The sequence below is a fragment of the Oratosquilla oratoria genome, chromosome 37, assembly GCF_046742065.1.
Source record: "Oratosquilla oratoria isolate Oo_2021 chromosome 37, ASM4674206v1, whole genome shotgun sequence".
In the NCBI taxonomy this organism is placed as follows: Eukaryota; Metazoa; Arthropoda; class Malacostraca; order Stomatopoda; family Squillidae; genus Oratosquilla; species Oratosquilla oratoria.
The window spans coordinates 27,874,761-27,886,600 of NC_134813.1; the positions used below are offsets into that span (position 1 = coordinate 27,874,761).

At 41.3% G+C, this 11,840-nt stretch overlaps 1 protein-coding gene across 1 annotated transcript; it reads right to left on the reverse strand.

Moving 5' to 3' along the window:
* Window positions 1-211: 211 nt before the first annotated feature.
* Window positions 212-10,803, reverse strand: LOC143019580 (vitellogenin-like). Its single transcript, XM_076175358.1, has 15 exons — window positions 10,732-10,803; window positions 10,106-10,539; window positions 8,887-9,987; window positions 8,619-8,769; window positions 5,428-7,191; window positions 5,066-5,323; window positions 4,797-4,969; window positions 4,030-4,622; window positions 3,488-3,872; window positions 3,263-3,384; window positions 2,695-3,157; window positions 1,999-2,532; window positions 1,525-1,909; window positions 1,054-1,418; window positions 212-958 (listed from the first exon to the last, which is right to left on the reverse strand). The coding sequence occupies exons 1-15, from the start codon at window positions 10,790-10,792 to the stop codon at window positions 212-214; spliced, it is 7,536 nt and encodes a 2,511-aa protein (XP_076031473.1). The 5' UTR covers window positions 10,793-10,803.
* Window positions 10,804-11,840: the final 1,037 nt, after the last annotated feature.

Genomic DNA, 11,840 nt, shown 5'->3' on the forward strand with positions numbered 1-11,840 from the left:
CTTGAAACTGTCCATCTTAGGTTATAAAAGAGCTAAGTGTATAAACAATGCATTTTATTTTTGTTCGTTTTTTCTGGTTGCTCGTATGCTCTATTTGAACAGCATTTGGTATTTCCAAATGTTACATGAGAAAATATTTTTGCGAAAACATGATATTTGATATTATAATAATCGCGACTCGTGTCCAGAGTCGATGCGACACCTAACGTGATTAGCACGAGTCCAATTGCCAGCTACTAAGGAAAGTGGCGGCGTCGGGTGCAAGTTCACCGTTGGGCATCATCATGTCGTCGCCTTCGAAGTTGTTCAAGGTGCCCATCAGACCTTCCAGGCGACCCAGAAGCTCAACGCTGGCATAGAGTCGGAAGGTTGGTGAGGTTTTGGACACAGACAGGTAAAGGCTTCTGGCATTTACGATGACCTCAGCGGGGCGTTGGTAAACGGTAACATATGGGTAGATAGATTGTTCCTCTTCTGTTTGCTCTTGGTCGTCCAAATAAGCCTTGTACTCGCTGTCGATGACAATCTTGTGCAGCCTGTTACCGAGAGTGATTCCAAATTCATACTTATTATCTGGTAATGCTCTGACAGTGACATGGTCGTAACCGTCAGTAGCCAGGATGTACTGGCATGGAGTCACGGGCAGTTTGATCATTTTCCCATCGAAGGTGTAGAGACTCCCGTCTCCATAATAGATTGCAGGAGAAGATGTGAGGGCGTTAAAGAACTTGTACTGAATAGGGATCACGGTTTGCATGAGGCCTACAAAATTCCTCCATACGGGAAGTCCAGAAGAGACGCTGACTCCGTAAGGCACAGTTGTTAAGGAATACACAGGGCGGTTAAGAGGAAGCACCAGATGAAGTTTTCCTTGCTTGGCATTGTAGTTCAGTTGTAAGGTGTCTTCAAGAAGCTGGTACAGGAAATGAAGTACCTCCTCTGCTTGAGGGATATTTTCCTGTAAAGAAAATCAAAAGAGAAATGAGCCAAAGCAAACTTACTTTCATGTCTAATCTTTTCGTGAGAGAATATACAGAGCAAAACAGCACTTACAAATCCAAAGCTGTGAAGGAACCAGTCGACAGTCTGACGGATGAATGGTCTCCTCATGATTTGCCGATATATGATATGGGCATCCTTCCTGACGTCTTCAACGATGTGTCTTGTGACGTAAGTCAGAGCTTCCCATTGTTCAGGGAAGTTTTCTTTAAGCATTCCAATCATCTCAACTGGGTTTAATCTGTGTTCCATTGTAGTCCAGATATCGATAATTGCTTGATATTCCTGAGGATGTGTCTCCTGCAGCCTAAGTAGTATTCCCTCAATTTTCTCCCAGAAGCGAGTCTCCTTGAGGGCACGCACGATTTCCTCTGGAGTGAATTGGTTCATCTCGTACAATTCTCTCAAGCGAAGCAGGACTGGGGAAATAAAAATAACAGTGATTATAACGAAACTTCCTACAATCAACTATCTTATCTGGGGTGTAGCAAAGGATGGGAATTACCTAATGGAACTTAAACTTACCCGTCCTTATTTCCATCAGACTTTCCATGATCTCGGATTCGTAAGCTTTTGTGATTTTCGACATGAGATCCACATATTCGCTGTAGATGTTGACTACAGATTCATCAAGATAATGGTAAACTTCCCTAAACATAGATACAAGCGTTTGAACTTCGCTTATAGCAACTTGGAAGATGTGAACAAGGTCGGGGATCAGACCGTCAGTGCGAAGGTCTTCGTAGATATGTGCGAATTCGCTAAGGAAATACTGGAAGACCTTGTCCGCCTCAATGACGGGCAGTTCGGCACTCTGGCTTGCCGCATCAGCTTGCAACTGCTGGTAGGTGGATTCCCACCATCCTAGGAAGGTGTTTACTTGAGATCTGATGATTTCCAGGATTTCATTCTGTAATTAGATAGAAATATTAAATGAAAAGGAATGTTTCTTTGGTGGATTTTCAAACAATGAACTTCTATTTCACTGCAAATACGAACCATGTTTTCTTGGACTTCTTCATGATGATAGTGACCTTCCAAATCAAGAGTAACGGGGGAAGTGAGCTCGGCCCTAATTCCAGCGACATCGGCAAATCTCATCAGAGGGTTCTCCCATGGCTTTTCAACACGAATGTCAAGTTCAACCTTACCAGGGCTCTTCCAGCCAGCGTTCAAATGATATTTCTTGTTTTGTTCTTCACCAACCTTGAAGGTTACAGCTTCCACGTGAGCAGGATAGCAGAAGTGACTCTTAGTTTCGTACTCCTGAGCCTGTAAACTCCAGTGGGTATTCAGATTAAAACCGTGGCAGTGAATTGTCTGCTCAGGTCGCAAGATGTTGGAGATTTCCATATCAATGGATGGTGTCCTCAACTTTGCCGAAAGAACAGCTTCCTCTGGCATGGTTCTTTGATATTTGAGAGCAATCATTTTCTCAGGAACCGAAGGATCGTACAGGTAGTGCAATTCGATGCCCTTTGTTGATTTTGTCCATGCGGTATCCAATATTACCCTCGGGTCATACAGGAGAGCCTGATTTAATTGGAAATACAAAACATCATTAGATATGACATAAATACTCTTGAATAGAAAGAATATAACAAACCCTGGAGTTGACTTTGTCGTGAAAAATTGACCCATGTTGAAGGTTACTTAAAAAAAATCTACGTGTTGTCTTTGCCTAAAAAGGTTTACCTTTGTTGACATGGTCACGTCCGTCCTGTAGCTTCCTTCTGCCTTCTTCATGCCTTGAAGTGTCAGGACCACCATGTCTTCATGGGACTGGAATATATCTAGTTCCAGAGAGCCAACTACAGTTAGTGGTGAGAATCCATACTCTGCTGAAATCATGATGTCCTTAGATAGGGTAGGGTAGCTGATTTTACCTTCAATACGAGTTCCCTGAGTGCCTTTCACCTCCTGGCTAATCATATTACCGGAAACCTCGATTTTGTCTTCACTTTTATCCTTGTTGGTCCAAACCTCAACTGAAGGCTTTGACGAATCCAAACTACTTACAGCCTCCAAAGTACGAGAAGGTGTCTCGACACGCACGTTCCACAAAAGAGGTTCTGGGTGATTAACCCTGATGTTGAAATAGGTTTCGTCGTTCTTGGTCATTTCAAGATGCATGGATCCGTCATCATTCTTCTCAGAACTGGCCTTGAAGGTACTGATGGCTTCGAAGGGCAGGACAGCCTCAATGGTGATCGTTCCAGACTTCACCCAGCTCTCTTCGTCAGACGTCCGTGTACCGTGTGACTCGATACTTGTTTGCTTGTCTGCATGATTGAAGGCGATCTTAGCCTCGTAAGAGTTTTCCATGAGATTACCGAAGATATCAAGCAACATTGCCTCGGTCAATTTGTTCTGGGAGATCTCCGTCTGCCAATAAAAATAAAATACAGAAATAAATCGTTAACCTTTGTTTAGACAAGAAGAAATAAACACACATCTCAGATAGTATGAGGCACGAAATCCTTCTTACCTTGAATGACACTTCCCTTGCCTCTGGAGTCAGTTTATGATAGGCGTGGATCTGGGAAACGACTTCTTCAATTTGAGGAGATTTAAGAGTCACCATGGCATCTAATTTATAGTTGAGAGGTTCGGGTAAGTTTTCAAAAACATAATCCCATTTCCACTCGTAGTTATTTTCATCAGGAGTCTTAAAATAGATTAGACCATTCATAGAAGACTTTTCATAAGCAAGGGTATTCTTGTTTAGGGAAGTTTGGAAAGTGAAAGTTCTCTGGTCAGGTGTGGTCCAGATCAAACTAACTTCGTTGTGACCCTCAAACATACGAAGAGGTGAAGCTAGCTGAACTTGCAGGTTGTACTGATGAGCTTCTCCCATCAAAACCAAGTTACCACTATAAAAAGATACATGAAAAAAATGTGAAACATATAACAGAAAATGTATAATGTATATATTTTTATTCATCTTTTATTTGATTGATTTGTTTATCTGTTTATTGATTTATCTGTATACTTATTCATTTATATATTTCTTTATTTATTTTGACTTACTGCATATTGAAGAGTCCATCCTCTGCGAGATCGTAGTTACTTTCAGTGCCAATCATTTTTGAAGTATCACCTTCAGCGTCGAAGAAGACCTCAGCCTTGATAGTTTTAGTGGTAAAATCTCGATCGTAAACGCCCTTAATCCTGCGTTGGTACTCTTCTTGAGGGAAGAGAAGACTGTTAAAGTTGATGTGGAGTGCTTCCTTGGAAAGATGGAAATCTGCCTTGGTATCTGTAAGTTTGAGGAAGGCAAAGCTGGTCTTGATATCACTCTCTTCTTCAGAGATGATTGTTCTGTCGATCATAGAGTTGAGGAGAATACCGGTGGAGTCACTTAATTGAAGAAGGACTCTTTTCTTTTTGGGCGAAGTTTCTATAGCAGTTGTCAATCTATGTGGTCCTTCGCTGAATCCTAAGATCTCAAGATCCATCTCCTGGAGCCATTTCTTCTTAAGCTCCAGTGTGACAGGACCTTTAGCCTCGTATGTCATTTCCTCATTGTACACAGCAGTGCCTGTCAGATCATACTTGGACTCTTCGACCTCGTCGATATGAACCACGATGTCCAGTCGCTCCATAAGCTTGGGTGCCTGCAACTGAAAGGAGAGGAGTATAAGCGCAGTTATTAGTACTATGAGTAAGAATGTTTGCTTATCCACTGAATTCTAAAGGATTGACATTATATGAGTAGCTAATACGCTCATCAACAAACTTAGAAAGTCTAGATTATCTATTGGAAAACTATTAGTTTGAAAATAAGGAGGGCTTACCTCCAGTTTATTTTCGAAAGACAGCTTCCCTTCCTCCTTTCGCGTGATTGACAGCAATGCATGGGCGATCTTTTCCTCAGTCTTCCTGTTTTCAAGTTCCCAAGAGGTTTCCAATAGCATGCCGTCATAATGCAGCTTGTTAAGGGACTTCAGGTCAATGTCTCCCACAATGGCTAAGGACAGATGTTACAAAATAAGTTGCCACAGTGTGTATCAATTAAACTATCAATTCCATTTCAAATGGATGTCCGTAGGCTTGGTAATCTTACCTGTTGTTTCCACATCAACGTTCAAGTTGGCGGGGAAGATGCCGTTCTTCTTAGCGAGGGACTCGATGTCAAAGTAAACATGCTCTCCCTTCATCAAGCTGAATTTAGCGGACCATTCTGCACTGTCTTCGGCCTCTGCTGTGGGTGCGATATGTTGGTGGAGTTTCCAATCGATAATTTCGACATTGACGTTCCACTTACGCAGCTTGTCGATAAGTGGGAAGTAAATGCGGGGCGTGGAATGGAAATCAAATCCGGCTGTAAAATGAACCACTTGTTTTAAGATTACCGCAAAAAAGCTTTGTCATTTTACTACACCTATTAAACAGAAATTTTTTTCAATTATAAAACTTAATACTTACCTTCAAAGTCCAATACGATGAAGTTCCTCAGTGCGTTATGAGATCTAACTACTACATCAATGCCGGTGTTACCCTCATGCATCTCAGTAAGGACAGAGGCCTCAAACATTTGAGACTCGGCAGGGAATTCCCAGCTTGGGCTGAAGTAAATGTTGAAGTCCAACTTCCTGTGAGGATCTTCTGTTTTCAGCATCATATCTGTTTTGAAACCATAGGCATATTCGCCGGACTCATGCATGATCTTATACTTCCAGAACATTTCCAGAGCCTTCTTGTCAGCATCGGTGGTAAGCGTAGTCTGAGTAGCATACTCCAAGAAAGAGGAGGTGATGGAAGCGAAGAGAGTTTGGGTGTTTTCTTTCCTGTCGTAGGAGACCTTGGCAGATGCGCCGCGAGGAGCACTGGATCCAGGAGTGTCAATGGTGAAGTCGATGACTTTGTTGTCGGGTTCATTGGTCAATAAGGCTGCCAGTCTATAGCCTTCCATGGAAGCCTCGGTTTTTTCTGCAGTCAGGCTGATCTCAATTGGGTGACCAAATGGTACAGAGGTGCTGCTGATGATGTTGGGCAAGTTGAGTTTATAACAGAAGCGAAGACCCAGGTGGCTATCAAAGAAGTCGGTGCACTCGTCCTTCTCTACCAAACGAGCGTCGACAATGCCTTCAGGGATGATTTTGTGTTCTGGGTTTTCGTTCAGTATTTCAATCTCTTCGTTGACCATATAGGTTTCGCTCTTGAATGAAATGAGATCCCATTTTTCTGGTATACTCCATTTGATATTCAATCCACCAGTTAAATCGATGTCAAGCTTTCCACCGTTTGAAATGTGGAGATTGTTCTTAACCTTAACGCCATGCTTGAGTACAGATTTGAAGCCAACGAAACCGTCCAACTCAACAGATAGGCTAGGCATCAATTTCAAGGAAGCGTGTGGGTTCTCACCGGATAAGATTTGTCTGATGTCGACATCGGAATCCATATCAAGGCCAAGAACTGCAGCACCACACAGGTCAGCATGAAGTGGTATTCCTTGCATAGTTGGGATTGTATATTCCAAGGAGATGGGAAGAGTCCTGGCAGTATTTATGAGGTATTTGGACATAGATTCCATGTTGTGGTCCATGTAAGCGAAGAAATCACCGATGATTTGGTCAACGTCGATATTCTTAAGGTCAGATGTGAGAGAAGCGAAAGAGATCTCCTGCCCGAAAAGACGAAGAGCTAGATCAATCATAGGTTGTTTTTCCTGGTGGTTACGAGAACGCACTTTGGAGTCAACGAAGTCTTCGGCAACCTGGAATTCTACATTTCTCTTGGCTCTAAGTGAGCTGGCCAAATGCTCGACAACCTTGGATCCCTTATCTTGACCAAAGGCGGCGATGTCCATGATCACCTTGTTCCAAGGAGTAGACATCAGATATCCTCTAGGACCAAAGACTTCTTCCAGAAGTGAGTTGAAGCCATCTAGCCTCAAGCCTACTTCAGCCAAGTTCATCATGTTTCCAAAGATATCGGCAGTTACGTTGAAGTTGACAGATCGTGGAAGAGTAGACCTGCGGGAATAGATGAGATTGGAATCGACTTCAGCTCCCAAACCGATAGTGCGGAAGAAATGGGAGATTTCTGTATTTCTGGAGAACTTTCTGATGTCTTCACTGTAGTCAGCAGGAAGAACAATGTTGGAGAGGAGGTAACGGAGGTGCTCCTTGTGTGGTGAATTAGTCTCCTGAAGGTTAGTCAGATGAGTAAGTACCAAGCTGCGAACTGAAACGAAATATAGAATTGGTCTGTAATTTTATACAGAATGAATAAGGATGTGGCACAAATAAATTCACACGTATGCTTATACACATACGTACATTTTGTTAATATACACACGCACATTATCATATATGCAAACATACATGCATGCGTACATACATACATACATACATACATACATACATACATACATACATACATACATACATACACAGATACATGTGTACACACGTATATAGGTAAATTCATAAAGTATATCTCCATCCATACTCGGCAAGCAATTAAAAAGAGGCAAACCACTGTATTCACGGGTTCTACTGAGTAAAACTTCATATCTAGTGATTATGATTCTATCGGGACTGACCACTTTCTGGGAGTGGAGCAATACGCAGGGAGATGAAATCAAATATGAAGGAAGGGAAGACTGTATGACTACAGATGAATATAAAGGAAAAGTCAGTTGTATCAATCAATTCATCGCCCCAGTTCTCTTTTGCAGAAAACCCGATGGGCCTAGGAAACCAAATTTGGTCACCGGCTCATTCTAAAGCTCACTTAGTGAAAATATTTTGTGGATTTATCTCGACTGAATCTAGAAAAGTGTAAGATGAGGGTGTTGTATTTTCTGTGTGATGATGGCACCTAAGTTACTTGGTGTCTATTGCCAGATATATTCTACACTGCCGAGTGATTAGCTGATCGTAGGCTTACTAGTGCAACCCTTGCATGTTTTGAGAGTGATCTCCCTTATAGTTATATATCTGGTGAGGTAGTGACTTTTTTTTATCAAGTTAAGGACGTTTGTTTTGTGACCATTGTACATATGCGTTTTGGATGGATGCGTTGTGGGGTACTGGAGATAGGTTGCTTAAAGAATCTGACAAAAATACAATTTAAGTCGTTTTCCTGCTGCATTCTATGGGTTACCCCTATGTGATATGACATAAGAAAAATTGTGCATGGAAGACATCGAATTCAACACTAATCTTGAAGGATAGATCGAGGGCAAAATGCTGCATTAGAAGGATGAGATCTATCATCTTCCATTAGTTTGGGCTGAACCAAGGCAGCTCCCCATGATAAGGGAGAACTATGGGTCCCTGGGCAAAGGGGGAACAGTACAACAAATAGAGAGACATTTTCTATAAAAATTGACTCAGGTTACAGAAAAAACATGCATTCTTCTAGGCACACCTAACATAAATTTTAGAGATCCTATATGAAGCCTCGAGTGAAAGAGGCACTTTATCCTTTTCGTAAGATGGTGTGGGAAGCAAACACATTGACCAAAGTAAAGGCTACAGCGACACGTACAAGGCTCTTGACATATACTTCTCATCCTCTTTATTTTCAATATGCATAGATGGAGAGGTGGGGTTACTGAATAAAGAAATTATTATAGAAAGCTATAACGCGCACGTTGAACTTACTCTGGATATTTGTCTCCCTCCTTGCATAGTCAATGATGCGCTTTACTTCCGCCATATCTTCGACACATCTAGCGCCATTCAGGTAAGCGGTTGCTCGGATTTCGGTCTCTTCCTTCATGTCATAGTAATGGTTTAACATCTCATGTGGATTCTGGAATAAAAAAAAAAAAAAAAAAACGGAAAAGTGAGTACGCACCCTCCTACTTTGTGTTCAGATTGAGAACAAAAAACGGATGTAGTGTAAAGAGGCTACTGCACTGGGACTCACCCACAAGTTGCAGGGCACTTTCCTAAAGGCTTGGGCGGCTGCCACGCGAACGGAAGTTTCCACGTTGATGTCATGGTAGCACTGCTTGACTGTGGCAGCTACAGCTTCAGGGAAGTAGCCGACATTGCCAAGACCCTTGAGGAGGAGTTTGGCGTGCTCGCGCTCCTCAGGTGTGGCTCCGTGGCATGTCTCGGCAAGCTTACTGGTGGCCAGCATGATGATCTCATCGACGATCCCTTCCTCTCTGTATCTAGGGTGTTGGCGGATGTAGGTACTGACCATGGAAGCAGCTGCCAAAAGGACGGTCTTAGGGGGATGATCCATCGTGACTAGAGGGGCGAGTGACTTGATGGCGAGGGCATTGGGACGGGCCATCATGTGAAGGGCTGTGGCATAGAGGGCAGTTCTTCCTGGGGAGGCCACTCCTTGCGAAATCTCTTCCATCATGACGGGAACGGCTCCAGACTCACCGAGGAAGGCGATGGCGTCGAGGTACATCTGTTCGATCTTATGCCAGTTGGGGCAGTAGGCGCCAGCACGAATATTGTCGAGGATAGCCTTGACGTGAGAATCGGGAGCGTGGCGGAGCAGAGTCATTCCATGGTAGACAAGGGCGGCTGTCTCGGGCTCGACAGTGTTTTCGACCTTGGCGCAAATGTCTGTGAGGATCGCGTCGAGTCTAGGCACAACAGTGTCCCTCTTCTTGGGAGTGGTGAAGTCGAACTTGAGCTCTTTCTTGACCAGGTGGTCGGACGAGAAGGTGAGGAGGGCAGGGTCCACCTCTACCTGGGACTCGAACTGAAGGGTGGCCTTTTGTACAGCCTTGATGTGTTTGTAGACGCCATACATGGGTTTGAGGATGTTGGTGTCAGTACACTCGATGGAGGTGTAGAGACCACTCTGGACGTTTTGCTGGCAAATCGAGCTGGACTCCTCGAGAGGAAGAGGCATGTTGAGCCAGGGTAGGTTGTTCATCGTTTCAGCCGGACGGTAGAAACGGTCCTCGCACCTCTTGTTGTCCTTCTCCTTGACCACTTGCACATCAGTTTCAGAGACGGGAGTCAGGGTGTAGCTGGTGGGGCACTTACCCTGGATGTCTCTCTGAGGAAAGAGGAATGAGATCGGTCAGAGCTACCAACATGTTAGATCTTAGAGAGGAGCAATCACCGATGTCGTTGAATAAAAAGAAAATAGAGAGTAGAGTTGTAGTGAGCCTTACCTCTGTGATGGTGGTTTCCTTGTTGACCTCAGAGAAGGAGGGAAGAGTGTTCTGGAGGTAGGAGGCCACACTCATCTTGGCATTGACGGACCACGTGTCGTCCTCGGGGTCGACGCACACGTGCTGCACTCGCCCGTCCATGATGGCCATCATGAGGGGACGCTCAGACACCTTGCCCATCTCTGGCACGACGCTCGCGTCCTTTCCGTTCATCTGGAACTCCTTGATGGTGATGGCCACGTCGCAGGGCGTGAGCATCGACAGTTCCACCTTGGAGTTCCATTCGACTCGGGTGTTTGCGTTCTCCACATTCTCGAAGTGAAGGTTGGACTCCCCATGCTGTTGGTAAACATAGGTGTGTCCAGGGGCGTAGCTGAGCTTGGGGCTTCCAGTTACCGGGCACTCTGTGGAGCACCGCACTCCGTCGTAGGAATCTGTGTGAATGGAAAAGGAACAATTGTGTTTCTGTACATTCTAGTCACAAGATTAAACTGCGCCAACCTTTTCGAATACATGACTGAAAATATCGGCACAACTTGCATTCGAAGTGTGTGGTTTATAAGCAAAATCTATACTGTTATTGAGAAAATAGAAAAAAAATCTTCAGGATAGCCAAAAGAACTTACAAACATGAGCAATTAAGGCAAGGCTAAGGGTCGTGACGAGAAAGAGGAGTGTTCGCGCCATGGTGTCTGTCTGAAGACCGCACCACGACTGCTGTTGTGGACTTCGTTGCAAGTATTTATACCTCTGTCATCGTCTCCAAGAGTTACTATGTGGAACAAGGACCTTGGCAACCGATATGGGTAACCATATGATAAAGGTCCTTATTCTGATAGAGGGCAATGATAAGTGACTATCATGATATATATTATGTATGCTATACATTATGAGCTATATGTCATTTATTATATATTATACATTATACATTCTGCATTGTACATTGTACATCGTGCATGATATATTATATATAATATATCATATATAATATATGATATATTATATGGTATATGATATATGATATATCATATATATGATATATATGATATATAATATATGATGTATTATATATTATATGTTATATATTATATATTATATATTATATATTATATATTATATATTATATATTATATATTGTATATTATATATTTTATGTTATATATCATATGTTATATATTATATATGATTCATCATGTATTATATATATATATATATAATATATATATATATATATATTACATATTATATATGTATTATATATTATATATTGTATATTATATATTATATATTATATATTATATTATATATTATATATTATATATTATATATATATATATATATATTATATATTATATATTTTATTATATATTATATATTATATATTATATATTATATATTATATATTATATATTACATATTATATATTATATATTGTATATTGTATATTGTATATTGTATATTACATATTATATATTATATATTATATATTATATGTTATATATTATATATTGTATATTATATATTATATATCATATATCATATATTATATATTATATATTATATATTTTATATTATATATTATTTATTATATATTATATATTATATATTATATATTATATATTATATATTATATATTACATATTAAATATTATATATATCATATATCATATACTATATATTACATATTATATACTATAATAACGTAGTAGCTTCTGGCTGTCTGCCTGTTTGTTTG